Here is a 14,539-nt window from a genome sequence, read left to right on the forward strand (position 1 = left end):
TTGGGGGACAGTAAACACAAAAGCTTCACAGACCCACATCTAACAACGAAGCTATGTGACAACCAGACCAAGGAAATGAGGTTGACAACAAACACTTCTGAAATGCCTTCTTGGCCCTTTGTGTGAGTCTACCCTGAGCCCTCTGCGACTCTGACTTAAGCACAGTTCTTCCCCACACTATACAGACAAGGAATCCAAGGCACATGGATGAGGAGCTTGTCCCCAGTTAGCAGCCAGGAAGAGGCGGAGCCGGTGAGAGGACTCAGGTCTGAGGCTGCTCTTGGCTCCTCTCACGACATGCCAGGGTTTCTCAGGGAATGATCCCCCTGCAGGCAAATGTTGGAGGGTGCCCAAGTCCTCCAGGATGCCAGGGTCCAGGGATGAGGGTCATGCCTCTTTACCTGTTCCCCATTTGGGATTACCACTGGAAATACAGGAAACTCAAGTAAAGTTAAATTTCAGGTCAACAATGCATAAACAGAAAGTCCAAGTGGGATATACTTGTGCTAAAAAAATTGACCTGAAATTCAAATTGGCTTAGGTGTTCTCTTTACTAGCTAAATCAGGCAACCCTATCCTGGGATTAGGATGCCCCCCAAAAGTTTGAAACCAATTCTCTCCATCTCCCCTTGGCCCCTCTTAGTCCATCCCTACCTGAGCTAGTAAAAGCTTTGTTCTCCACCATCAGCCTCAGGCAGAGACTTTAATTTTGAGACACTGGCCAGAGGTCGGCTACATTCAACCTACTGTCACAGCAACTTGACTTTCCCTGATTTGTTTAAGCACAAATTACCAACAGGCCTCTCAGCCTTATGCTGTGCCCAAACTATTGTTAAGGCAGCATTTAGGTGGAGGTGAAATGGAAACTGCTATTTTTAACCCTGACAAACTCCCAAGGCAAGAAACAATTCAAATCAATAGTAAGGGATAATTTCATCTTCTGTCCATGGGCTGGGAAAGAGTTTGGGATCTCCGGGGCTGCCTTCAACATACTGGTTTAGAAGATTAACTCACAGCCAAGGCTAAAGAACTCATCCATAGAGAACAAAAGCTTAAAATAAGAAAGGCTTTATTTTTTAAGACAAATAGCACAAACACACATCCAAATACAAGTGAGTAAATTCACTGGATTATATAAAAGAGAAAACTGCACTCAGGTGTCAGTTAGAACTAGAAACATCAAGGAACACCCCCTGCTTCTGGTGGCATGGGTACAACATGTGCTTGTCTAAGAAGTCGTTCTGTGGTGGTATACACGTGGAAATGTATGACAATAGTGAGGTGATACAAGAAAGAAATGCAGGTGGGTGAAAGCTTTAAGACCCCTCTGCCACCCTAGTGTGCTCTCGTTTTGCTTCAGGGAATTAAAGCAATCAGCAGGTCACCTTACAAAGAACTGAAATGTCAAAGAAGACTGTCAAATACCTAAAAGATATTCAAGATTGTTACTAAAGTTAAACAGGGAGGTCAGTAGGAGAAAATAGTTTATGTTCTCAGAACCCAGGTTTCACACAACAGGAAAGCAAGAGACTGAGCTCAGTAAAGGCTGGTCTTTTTCATGATGCGTAGGAACTCCTGCTCATTGACTTCTCCATCTCCATCACGATCAGCTTCGTCGATCATTTCCTGCAGGACAATAAGGATTCAGCTTAGATTCATTCATAAACGAAACTCAAATATGACTGGACAATAGTCTTTCTAACGTCACATGAATAGATAGTTGTGGTCCACCCAATGCAAATGTGCACTTTTTGTAACAGCTTGGTTCCCAAAAAGTGATTTGAAAATCAAGCAATGCTTTGTCTCACACACACACACACATATCATTGAGAAGGGAACCTGAAGATCACCCTGACCACGGGGATTCCTAAAACTTAAAATAGTAAGTAAAATTGTACAAGTGTTGGGACCCCTGGGGGCTCAGCAGTTGAGCGTCTGCCTTAGGCTCAGGGCCTAATCCCAGGATCTGGGGTTGAGTCCCACATCAGGCTCCTTGCAAGGAGCCTGCTTCTTCCTCTTCCTGTGTCTCTGCCTGCCTCTCTCTCTCTCTCTCTCTCTCTCTCTCTCTCTCTCTCTCCGTGTCTCTCATGAATAAATAAATAAATAAATATTTTAAAAAATTGTACAAGTGCTCATTTTTCTGGGAGCAGGGCCCGTAGGTTTGTCATGCTATCAAAGGGGAAATAAAGTGGTCAACAGAGGGACAAGAGAACACTACGTTTCCTTCAAAGTGGGGCTCACATTGGAGAAAATATAACTCAGAAAAGTCATACAGGGGCTCTGATCAGGAATTGAGTTCCAATCTGATGCTTCACAAACCTGCAGCTCCTCGTCAGTGAGGTTCTCACCCAACTCCTTGGCCACACGTTTTAGATTTTTGAATGATATCTTCCCAGTTTCATCATCATCGAAGAGCTTGAAAGCTTTCAGAATTTCTTCTTTGGTATCTTTCTCAGACTTAACAAGTAAAGAGAAAACACAGGAGCAGTTACTCATGCAGCAGCCACAGTAGCACCTAACCCCTCTACGTGGTCTTGATGATGGCCTTTATGACAGGAGATCAAACATCATCCAGGGTAGAAGAGGACAAACTCAGTGACATTATTATCAACACGGAGGCTAAAAAGGAAATATAAAAAAGTGACTTAAAACATTCTTTCTGTACAAACCAAAGAGAAAAAGGAGTAGAGGGTAGAGTTAAAGCAAGGGGAAATATACTGCTTAAGCTGGTGGAAGAGGGATCCTCTTGGAGGGGGTAGGGAGATGCAGGGAGGAAAGAGAGGGCATTGAACTTGTTATGAGATCACAGAGAGTTACTGGGATCCCAGGTACTCTGAAAGAGGAAGAGAGGAAATCTCCAAGAACTCAAACTCCAGGAATTCCTGAAAGGAAGCTGAAGATAGAAAGAACCCCTCTGAAACTGAGTGGGGAAATATTAGGAAGACACACCATGAGAGACTCCTAACTCTGGGAAACAAAGAAAGGGTTGAAGAAGGGGTGGAGGGTAGGGAGATGAGGAAACTGGGTGACTGAGGGGTGCACTGAGGAGGGCATGTGATGGGATGAGCACTGGGTGTTATACTATATGTTGGCAAATTGAATTTAAATAAAATATTTTAAAAAAAGAACTCTAAGCAGAGCAATTTGGGAACCCACCTTCAATGTGGGATGGCTTTACTAGGTAGTTACAGAACATTAGGCTTCCTGATCTCTTAAATTAATACAGACAAAAAATATAGAGGTATGATTAGATGTTTTCTAAGCTAAAGAATCATCAGAGTAGGCATAGACCTGTGACCTGAGACACACAAGGAGTTACTTTTCCACAGGCCAGTTGAGCACAGACAAGCCACACAGAAGAGGAGCCAAAAAGCCATCAAAAAAGTAATGGCCCAAGGGGAACATAAACATACATCCTGGGTGGGAGGACACTCAGGGGAGTGAGGTGGATTGTTCAAGTGACATATTATAGTCTTTCTTGATCCTCTGGATCCTTTAAAATGGGGACACGTGGGCAGCCCCGGTGGCTCAGTGGTTTAGCACTGCCTTCAGCCCAGGGCCTGATCCTGGAGACCCAGGATCGAGTCCCACGTCAGGCTCCCTGCATGGAGCCTGCTTCTCCCTCTGTCTGTGTCTCTGCCTCTCTCTCTCTCTGTGTGTGTGTCTCTCATGAATAAATAAATAAAATATTAAAAAAATAAAATGGGGACAAGTGAGGCACTAGGGAATGGGTGACTTCAACATTGAAAGTGCTGAAAGGATGCAGTGAAACGCCAGGACACCTGCACCCCGATGTTTACAGCAGCAATGTCCACAATAGCCAAACGGTGGAAGGAGCCTCGGTGTCCATCAAAAGATGAATGGATAGACATGATGTTGTCTATGTATACAATGGAATATTACTCAGCCATTAGAAACGACAAATACCCACCATTTGCTTCTCAACATGGATGGAACTGGAGGGTATTATGCTGAGTGAAATAAGTCAATTGGAAAAGGACAAACATTACATGGTCTCATTCACTTGGGGAATATAAAAGTTAACAAAAGGGAATAAAGGGAAAGGAGAGAAAATGAGTGAAAATATCAGTGAGGGTGACAAAACATGAGAGACACCTAATTCTGGGAAATGAACAGGGGCAGTGGAAGGAGAGGTAGGCGGGGGGTTGGGGTGACTGGGTGATGGGCACTGAGGGGTGCACTTGGCGGGATGAGCACTGGGTGTTATACTATATGTTGGCAAATCGAACTCCAAAAAATAAAAATAAAAAAATAAAAAATAAAATCAGAAAAAAAAGAAAAAAAAATGAAAGTGCTGAAAGGCCAAATTCCCAGTGTAGTGGAAAACACTGCTGTCAGAAGTCACCCGCCCTCAGGCTAGAGCCGCCCAGAATCAGAAACGAGAGAGAAAAGAATTTTGACCTTTAAAGTATAGGCATTTCATCTTGTCAGGCAGTGCAATATTGCTGGTGTTTACAGGTTTTACTGTTTGTGGTTAGCACGTTAACACATCAGTTGGAAAAAAATAATCAGAAAAGAGTGACAGTAGTAGTTCTCTTACTTGAAGGGTAAACTGACTTTTCCTGTGATTCTGTGGCCTTGAAGAGAGCCAGATAGAACCTAAGCATCCTAACTGTCAGTCATAAGTACTGCCCTTTTTCAGCAGAACCCTCCAGTTGGTATTAACCTTTCTTCAGTGAAGACATTTTTATATCTAGATTCAAATTTGCTCACCAATATGGGTGGAAAATAGGCTGATTATCCTAGTAACTTACCATTTTCTGAGTCATCACAGTCAAGAAGTCACTAAAGTTCATTTTTCCTGTCCCTTCCTTATCGATTTCACTTATCATTTTTTTGATCTCTTCTTTTTTGGGTTCAAAGCCCAGTGCCCTCATTGCCACCTACAATGAAAACAGGATCATGTCAATATGCACATCAAAACCTGGCAGGAACAAAAATGACAGCGAGAGCATGAGGCCAGCATCTGACACAATCATGTTAAAATGACTGGGAAACACTATAGTGTTATGCAGATTGATATTTGTGCTCAATTTTATAACACCTGAGGTAAATAAAGACAGGAGAATAGAAAAACAAAAACTTTTTGCAGGGAGAAGAGGGCAAAAGGGGTAGAGCAGTGACAAGGAAAGAAGAGAAAGAAGTAGAGGAAAGGCAAGGCAGTACAGTGGGAATGTAAAGGGCTTGCCTTAAGTTCCTTTACGTCTATGGTCCCAGTTCCATCAGCATCAAAGAGATCAAAAGCTTCCCGGATTTCCTGTTTCTGCTCTTCAGTCAGCTCTGGCTTAGGACTCATCCTTTTTCGTTGGGCAGATGATGCCATGCTTGCCTTCTTAAAGTTAGAGGCCTTTAGGTGTTTTACAAACACAAAAGTACGATATTAAGTGATGCAATCCATATTTTACATAAAATGGTTACAAATATTTACATAAAATATTTACACCAAGCAATTCCACAGCTTTGCTTAATAGGAGAGATAACAGGGCTTTACTGGAAACAACAATGAATCTTTCCGTGCACCGCTATCCCTTTCTTTTTTCCTATTCTTTGTAGGAGCAAGGAGATCCCGTGTTCCTTTGCACATCTCTTATTGAAAATCATCCCCAAAGAGATCCAGCCAGGGAGCTGACTGTGGATAACTGTACAGATGATCGGCTGTCCTTGAATTTGGCGATCCTAATTCGAGAAAAGCCCTTACAACATTGGCTCGCAGTATTCCTCCTCTCTGTACTCCAACTTTGTGATTACTTCTACATTTGGCCCAATATTACTACTTTGCTAAGGTGTATAATAAAATTCCATCCACTCGGCAGGTCTGTGCCTACTTTAATTAGATCAAAACGTCTCCCGAAAGATCCCTGTATTTATTCAGAATGCACGTTATCAAACATAATAAACCTCCTCCCAGGTCTGTGGGTAAACTTTGGTAGCACGAAGCCACCAGGAGGTCAGGGTCTGAGAGGTCAGGGCCTGCGGGTAACCCGAGTATTCTTTGACCAGGGGCAGTCACGCTGGGGCTGGCAGGGGAAGGCCACGCGCGCCCGAGGGATGGGTGAGCGCAGACTGAACGAAGGGGAGGCGGCGCAGGACCGCAGGCCCAGGTGGCGGCCGACGTCTCTACCCTACCCTTCCGGGAACGAGCCGAGAGGAAGTAGGGCCACTCCGAAGCCGAGAGCGGCGCGGGAGCGACGGCAGGGCCACACGAAGCCTGAGAAGCGCTCAGCCCCTGGCCGCGGGGCACCAAAAGGCGGCCCCCACTCACCATTGCCGATGGACTCCGCGGTCCGTTGTTACGGCAACCGACGTACACACTGACTCGGCGCCGTTCCCACCGCCCCGTGCGCGCGGCTCCGCTCCCCATTGGCAGCCCGCTCGCCGCCGCTGCTCCCCATTGGCGGGGAGTCGTGGTGGGTGGGGCTAAGCGGACAAAGGCCAGGCCCAGGGCAAGGGGGCTGTGCTTTCACAGCCGAGGCCTGGCCTCATTGGACAGGATCACATTATGAGCGCCGATTGGCTGAGCCGGCGCCGAGCTGAGCCAATCCCCTTGGCGGAGGCATCTCGGCCGATCCTCGGCTCATGCGGGTGGGGAGAAAAGGGTGACCGCCCGCGGCCCGAGACCTTTGGGTGCAAGCTGGGGGCGCGCTGAGGCTGGCCGGGGGGTCGCCTACGGACGGGTAAGGGTCACGACCTCACCCTCGGAGGCTGCCTTCTCTCCGCTACTGGGTGGGAGGGTAGGGGGCTGGGTGGGGCCTTCCGGTTGGGGGCTTTCTGGTCTGGCTTAAGACTGAATTTGGAAAGAGGGGCCAGAGAAGACCGTGACCTTGAGGGTCAGAGCAGAGACTGTGCTCAATGGACAGCAGAGCCAGAGAAGGGAATGGGAGTGTCGAGGAGGTGTGGACAGCTGCGACTTAGAAACCGAATCCAGCTGAGGCTCTCCCTTTGAGGGGGAGTTTTTAGGGAGTGAAACAGATACGACTGAGCATGAGGGGACAGGTCATCAAAATGTCCTTTTTGACACCCACTTGGGCGGAGACACTGAGCAAAGTCACACAAGAGTTTTGAAAGTGTGAGGGGTGCCTGGAGACTGTTCTTTTATAAAACTCTGTTAAATTTCTTTTGTTTTCTTTAATCATGATAAGTGCAGTCTTTATTCCCCATCACCAATGTGACGAATGGTCACCATCAGTGCGTTCTCTAGTTAAGAGTCTGTTTCTTGGTCGGCCTCTCTTCACCCCCCCATGTTCATTTATTTTGTTTCTTAAATTCTGCATATGAATGAAATCCTATGGTATTTGTCTTTCTCTGACATTTCACTTGCCATAATATTCTCTAGCCCCATCCATGTCAATGCATTAAATGGCAAGGTTTCATTTTTTATGGCTGGATGGTATTCCCCACACACGCACACACATACACACACACCCCACATCTCCTTTATCCACTCATCTGTTGATGGGCACTTGGGCTGCTCGCGGATCTTAGCTATCATGAACAATGCTGCTACAAACATCGGTGTGCATGTATCCCTTTGAATTTGTATTTGTGTTCTTTGAGTAAATACCCAGTAGTGCAATTACTGGATCGTGAGAGTAGTTCTATTTTCAATTTTTTGACGAACTTCCATACTGTTTTACGCAGTGGCTGCACAGGTTGCATTCGCACCAACACCTTTCTCCACAGCCTTGCCAGCACCTGCTGTTTTTTGTAATGTTGATTTTCGCCGTTCTGGCAGCTGAGGGGATGTCTCATTGTAGTTTTTATTTGCATTTCCTAGTGATGAGTGATGTTGAGCATCTTTTCATGTATCTGTTGGCCATCTGAATGTCTCCTTTGAAGAAATACACGTTTACGTCTTCAGCCAACTTTTTAATTAGTTTATTTGTTTTGGGGTGCTTACGTTGTATTAGTTCTTTATATATTTGTGGATACTAACCCTTCATCAGATACGTCATTTGCAAATATCTTCTCCCATTCTGTAGATTTCCTTTTAGTTTTGTTGATTGTTTCCTTTGCTGTTGGTTGGTTGTTTCTAGAAACTTGGTGTTTTGATGTAGTCTCGATAGTTTATTTTTGCTTTTGTTTCCCTTGCTTCAGGAGACATGTAGAAAAATGTTGCTATAGCTGAAGTCAGAAATATTACTGTTGGTGCTCTCTTCAAGGATTTTTGGGGTTTCAGGTTGCACATTTAGGTCTTTAATCCAAATTTTGAGTTTATTTTTCTACATAGTGTAAGAAGTGTGGTCCAGTTTCAATCTTTTGCATGAGGCTGTCCAGCTTTCCCAGTAACATTTGTTGAAGAGACTTTTTCCCATTGAATATTTTTTCCTGCTTTCTCGAAGATCCACATAGTTGTGGGTTTATTTCTGGGTTTTCTATTCTATGGATCTCTGTGTCTATTTTTATGTAAGTACCATACTGTTTTAATTACTACTGCTTTGTAATATAACTTGAAATCTGAGATTGTGATACCTCCAATTTTGTTTTTCTTTTTCAAGATTACTGTGGCTATTCGAAGTCTTTCATGGTTCCATAAAAATTTTAGGGTTGTTTGTTCTAGCTCTGTGAAAAATGCCTTTGGTATTTTGATAGGGATTGCATTAAATGTGTAGATTGCTTTTGGGTAGTATGGACATTTTAACAATATTTGTTCCTCCTACCCACAAGAATGGAATGTCTTTCCAGTCTTTGCATCATCTTGAATTTCTTTCATCACTGTTTTATAGTTTTTAGAATACAGCTCTTTCACCTTTTTGGCTAAGTATATTCCTAGATATTGTATTGTTTTGGTGCAGTTGTAGATAGGATTGTTTTATTAATTTCACTTTCTGCTGCTTCATTATTAGTGTGTAGGAATGCAGCAGATAGTTTTGTACATTAATATTGTATCCTGCGACTTTACTAATTTCATTTATCAGGTTTTTTTGTGGAGTCTTTAGGGTTTTCTATACACAGTATCCTGTCATCTGCAAATAGTGAGAATTTTACTTCTTTACCAGTTTGGATGCCTATTATTTATATATGTTATCTAATTGCTGTGGCTAGGATTTCTAGTAGTATCCTGAATAAAGTGGTGAGACTGGACATCCTTGTCTTCTTGCTCCTGACCTTAGGGGAAAAGCTCTCTGTTTCTCTCTATTTAGTGTGATGTTAGCTGTGGGCTTTCCATACAAGGCCCTTATTACATTGAGATATGTTCTCTCAAGACATACTTTGTTGAGGGTTTTTATCATGAACGGGTGTTGTACTTTGTCAAATGCTTTTTCTTCATCTATTGAGATAATCATATGGTTTTTATCCTTTCTCTTATTTTTTTTTAAGATTTTATTGATTTATTCATGAAAGACAGAGAGAAAGGCAGAGACACAGGCAGAGGGGGAAGCAGGCTCCCTGCAGGGAGGCTGATGCGGGACTCGATCCCAGGACCCCCAGGACCCCGGGATCACGACCTGAGCCAAAGGCAGATGCTCCACCACTGAGCCACCCAGGTGCCCCTATCCTTTCTCTTACTGATGTGTTATATCATATTCATTGACCTGCAAATATGGAACCACTCTTGCATCCCAGGAATAAATCCCACTTGATCGTGGTGTATTTTTTTTAACGTATTGTTCGATTCCGTTTGCTAAGGTTTTTTTTTTTTTTTTTTTTTTTATTAACTTTTATTGGTGTTTAATTTACCAACATACAGAAAAACACCCAGTGCTCATCCCGTCAAGTGTCCACTTCAGTGCCCGTCACCCATTCCCCTCCAACACCCGCCCTCCTCCCCTTCCACCACCCCTAGTTCGTTTCCCCGAGTTAGGAGTCTTTATGTTCTGTCTCCCTTCCTGATATTTCCCAACATTTCTTTTCCCTTCCTTTATATTCCCTTTCACTATTATTCATATTCCCCAAATGAATGAGAACATACACTGTTTGTCCTTCTCCGATTGACTTATTTCACTCAGCATAATACCCTCCAGTTCCATCCACGTTGAAGCAAATGGTGGGTATTTGTCGTTTCTAATTGCTGAGTAATATTCCATTGTATACATAAACCACATCTTCTTTATCCATTCATCTTTCGATGGACACCGAGGCTCCTTCCACAGTTTGGCTATTGTGGCCATTGCTGATAGAAACATCGGGGTGCAGGTGTCCCGACGTTTCATTGCATCTGAATCTTTGGGGTAAATCCCCAACAGTGCAATTGCTGGGTCGTAGGGCAGGTCTATTTTTAACTCTTTGAGGAACCTCCACACAGTTTTCCAGAGTGGCTGCACCAGTTCACATTCCCACCAACAGTGTAAGAGGGTTCCCTTTTCTCCGCATCCTCTCCAACATTTGTGGTTTCCTGCCTTGTTAATTTTCCCCATTCTCACTGGTGTGAGGTGGTATCTCATTGTGGTTTTGATTTGTATTTCCCTGATGGCAAGTGATGCAGAGCATTTTCTCATGTGCTTGTTGGCCATGTCCATGTCTTCCTCTGTGAGATTTCTCTTCATGTCTTTTGCCCATTTCATGATTGGATTGTTTGTTTCTTTGGTGTTGAGTTTAATAAGTTCTTTATAGATCTTGGAAACTAGCCCTTTATCTGATATGTCATTTGCAAATATCCTCTCCCATTCTGTAGGTTGTCTTTTAGTTTTGTTGACTGTATCCTTTGCTGTGCAAAAGCTTCTTATCTTGATGAAGTCCCAGTACTTCATTTTTGCTTTTGTTTCTTTTGCCTTCGTGGATGTATCTTGCAAGAAGTTACTGTGGCCAAGTTCAAAAAGGGTGTTGCCTGTGTTCTCCTCTAGGATTTTGATGGAATCTTGTCTCACATTTAGATCTCTCATCCATTTTGAGTTTATCTTTGTGTATGGTGAAAGAGAGTGGTCCAGTTTCATTCTTCTGCATGTGGATGTCCAATTTTCCCAGCACCATTTATTGAAGAGACTGTCTTTCTTCCAATGGATAGTCTTTCCTCCTTTATCGAATATTAGATGACCGTACATTTCAGGGTCCACTTCTGGGTTCTCTATTCTAGTTTGCTAAGGTTTTGTTGAGGATTTTTTGCATCTATATTTGTAAGAGATGTTGGCCTGTGGTTCTCTTTCTCTGGTGTCATCTGTTTTGGTATCAGGGTGATACTGACTTCATAGGATGAATTTGGGGTTTTCCTTCCTCTTGTATTTTTTGGAATAACTTGAGAAGAATAGGTAGCATTTGCCAGTGAAGCTGTCGGGTCCTGGACTTTAGTTTGTTGGGAGTTTTTTTTATTACTGATCCAATTTCATTGCTGGTGATTGGTCTGTTCCAATTTTCTAATTCTCCCTGCTTTAGTTTTGGTAGGTTATATGCTTCTAGGAATTTATCCATTTCTTCTGACTTATCCAGTTTGTTGGCATATAGGTTGTCATAATATTCTGTTACAGTTGTTGGTATTTCTCTGGCGTTGGTTGTTATTTCTCTTTCGTTAGTTGTTTTGCTTATTTGGGGTCTCTCTCTCTCTCTCTCTCTCTCTCTCTCTCTCTCTCTTTTTTTTTTTTGATGAGTCTTGCCAGAGGTTTATCAGTTTTGTCAATTTTTTTTTCGAAGAACCAGCTAGTGGTTTCATGTATGCTTGGCTGAGAAAGGCCTGAACTATATTAGCGTCCATTAAGTGAAAGTGTTCGCTGACCTTCTGCCCTTTATCTAACCCTAACCCTTCCTCTTACAGCATGAACCAGGTCCACAACCACTCAGTCATATTTGGCTCTTTCCTGTCCCTCCCATTACCCACCCTCCAAGTTCCCACAATTCTCCCACTCAGGTACCATTCCTTTTCTCTTGGCCACCTCTGCTGCTCCTCTTCCAGCTCAGGCCTTTGTCGGCAGCCCCCCAACTACCTACAGGCCAGAGTTCTCCTGTGGTCTGCCAGGCCTGGCAGGACGAGGCCCCTCCTTTCCCCAGGCTCCGCCAGCTGGGAGACAAGGCTCCTTGCTGGGCCTCAAGCCCTCCAGCACACTCCAACCTTGGAATGTTTGCTCCAGCCGCCCCCTCTGCCTGCTTGCTCCTCTCCTCTCCTCTCCCTCCCCTAGGTCTTCGCTCTGCTGTCACCTTCTCTGAACCACCCTAAGCACCCGATTCAGCACCATAGCCCCCAGCATGCTGGAGTCCTGTAGCTTGTTCTGCTGTTTTCCCATGGTACTTTTATTTTCTTGTTGCTCATCCACTAGCAGGTAACCTCTATGAGGGCAGGCATCTTCGTTTTGTTCAGTGCTGGGCCTCCAGTACCTGGAACGGTGAGGGGCATGTAGTAGGTGCTCAGTAAGGCTTCATGGAATGACTGCTGAACAATCTCCCTGTGCCTACCTCTCACCTGTCTAGTCTACCCGCTTCACCAGGTTGATCTTGCTGGTGAACAGCTCTGGTCAGGTCACCCTGCCCTGCCCTTAAACCTTCAGAGGCTTCCTGTGACCCCTCAATAAAGTCCAGACTCAGCCTGGCACCTGAGCCTCCTGTGCAGTTTTGTGTCTGCTGGTCTCTACGCATCGTGTCTCTCCACAGCCTGTTTCCCAGTCAGTGTGTGGGGTGGCAGCCTGGCAGAGTGGAAGGAACAACCGCAAGTCCAGCCTTGGCTGTGTAACATCTGCAGGACTGTCAGCAAGTCAGTTGACCTCTCTGAGCCTGAGTTTCTCCTTTGTTGAGTGAGACCTCACTGGGTGCTTTGGGGAGCTTGATGGTCTCCTATGCTTAGATGTGAAGGGACCTGACCTTTAGCAGCTTTCCAAGCAGTATGATTTTTCTTCTCCAATGTGTTCTTTCCCCTGCCCGGCATGCCCAAAGACTCAGACTTGGGTAACATCCTTCCTCCACGCCGCAGCCAGAGTGATGCTTCTGCTCTTAACACTCACTCTGCTTACAACTTCCTGGGGGCTCCCCCATCTCCTCTTAGTGTAACCCCTTAACCTGACACACAGTCCCTTCACATTCTTCTCTCTGCTCCCCATCTCACTCCACACTCGTTGTGACACAAGTTGTCACAGTTGCCAGAACGTGCTGCCTCTGTGTCATCCCCATGTCCTTCCCATCCCTGGCCGTGGAATGTCTTTTAGGATACCCAACCGCTGTGTTTGACCCACTCCTCCCTGGCCTCGAGAACTTGGCTCAGGGATCACCTCGGGCCAGCCTCCCTGCTCTGGGTTTACCTTCATCAGGGTTCAGAAACGCTGCCGCAGTTCTCCGCTAAGTCTGTCTCCCATGGGTTGTGGTGGGCTCCCGCGAGGGTGGCACTGTGTCCTGTGCATTTTCAGCTTGGCAATGGCCAGCATTTGGTGAGTGAGTAACACTCAAGGGCTCCTTTACAGGTTGCAGCTTCCCTTTTGCCTTTGGGGCTTGTTTGAGGAACTCAACAAGGAGAAGGAAGATATTCCAGGTGGAGGGAACAGCACAAGCTAAAACTTGCAGGCCTGCTGATGGTTTTCTCAGGGGCCACCATGAACTCAAAGCCAGAGCCTTTCTGTATCCTAAAAATAGACAAGCATAGAGGCGAATGCCTAACAGAAACAACCAGATACCTTTTGCCTTGATTCCTGTTTGCCATTTTCTTGTGCACGCAGGCGTTGTCCATCCACTGACTAGAGTGATGAGCTTGTGGTTAGCCATATCTTAGTTTCTAGCACGGACTCCATGGAAGACAACAGGCAGGGCCCCAACTACCCCTGTGTACCCTAACACAACCCTTCTGAATTGCTCTGCATTTCATCTTTAGAAAGAAGCTGATCTCCCATGTTTTCAAAGGAGGAAACACTTGTCTTTCTATCCGGTTTGAAGCGGACAGACTGTCCCTTCCTTCTGACTCCAGGACTCCGTTTTTGGGGACTTGCCCCAGCAGGAAGCAGGAGATTGGGCTCATTTGGTCTCTTCCTAGATTTTTTTTTCTTAGTTTAATGCTTTGTCCCTGTGTGTACGGAAGGCATACATGGTTTTTAATAGATTCAAAGACGTAACTTTGTAAAGGACAAAGACTTGAGGCTTCTGGTATGTGAACCTTAACAATCTCAGCCCCCTGAGTGTTGCTCTTTGGAGTCTTCCCATTCAGAGCTATTCTGAATTCTTTTTTTTTAAGATTTTATTTATTTATTCATGAGAGATACAGAGAGAGAGGCAGAGAGAGAGAAGCAGGCTCCATGCAGGGAGCCTGATGTGGGACTCAATCCCGGGTCTCCAGGATCATACCTTGGGCCGAAGGCAGGCGCCAAACCACTGAGCTACCCAGGCGTCCCTGAACCCATTTTCAAGAGGACAGTGGGTGGCATCAAATACATTTCACATTGTTGTGCAATCATCACCACCATCCATCTCCAGAACTCTTTATCTTGTAGAACTGAAACTATACCTACCAAACACTAACTCCCCAAATGCCCCCTCCTCCCAGCCCCTGGCACCCACCATTCTACTTTCTAGGTGTATGATTATGGCTACTATAAATACCTTATATAAGTAGAACCATATGGTATTTGTCCTTTTGTGAGTAGCTGATTTCATCTAGCATACTGTCTTCAAGGTTCAT

The 14,539-nt window shown here is 44.9% G+C and overlaps 2 protein-coding genes across 7 annotated transcripts in view; one reads left to right on the forward strand and one right to left on the reverse strand.

Moving 5' to 3' along the window:
• Positions 1–1,052: 1,052 nt before the first annotated feature.
• On the reverse strand, positions 1,053–6,420 carry CETN2 (centrin 2). The gene is made up of 5 exons (XM_041741187.1): positions 6,284–6,420; positions 5,210–5,368; positions 4,776–4,904; positions 2,320–2,457; positions 1,053–1,626 (listed from the first exon to the last, which is right to left on the reverse strand). Exons 1-5 carry the CDS (start codon positions 6,380–6,382, stop codon positions 1,537–1,539), a joined length of 615 nt encoding a protein of 204 aa, XP_041597121.1. The 5' UTR covers positions 6,383–6,420; the 3' UTR covers positions 1,053–1,536.
• Positions 6,421–6,570: 150 nt separating this feature from the next.
• NSDHL (NAD(P) dependent steroid dehydrogenase-like) overlaps positions 6,571–14,539 on the forward strand; it is a 35,100-nt gene continuing 27,131 nt past the window's right edge. For 4 of the 6 annotated variants that reach the window (XM_041742026.1, XM_041742027.1, XM_041742029.1 and 1 more), the window contains exon 1: positions 6,571–6,695. The gene's annotated coding sequence lies outside the window, so the exon portion shown is untranslated. The remainder of the gene's footprint in view (positions 6,696–14,539) is intronic. The other 2 variants (XM_041742028.1, XM_041742030.1) reach the window with 2 other exon arrangements.

The sequence above is a fragment of the Vulpes lagopus genome, chromosome X (assembly GCF_018345385.1).
Source record: "Vulpes lagopus strain Blue_001 chromosome X, ASM1834538v1, whole genome shotgun sequence".
In the NCBI taxonomy this organism is placed as follows: domain Eukaryota; kingdom Metazoa; phylum Chordata; class Mammalia; order Carnivora; family Canidae; genus Vulpes; species Vulpes lagopus.

Bases quoted from the DNA above. Each gene is read 5' to 3' on its own strand.
- CETN2 (XM_041741187.1), bottom strand. From the start codon at position 6,382: ATGGGGAGCGGAGCCGCGCGCACGGGGCGGTGGGAACGGCGCCGAGTC. The intron at 5,369-6,283 runs GTGAGTGGGGGC...AAACACCTAAAG, and splicing joins CGCGGAGTCCATCGGCAATG to GCCTCTAACTTTAAGAAGGC. The intron at 1,627-2,319 runs GTTTGTGAAGCA...ATTGTCCTGCAG, and splicing joins TCACTGACGAGGAGCTGCAG to GAAATGATCGACGAAGCTGA.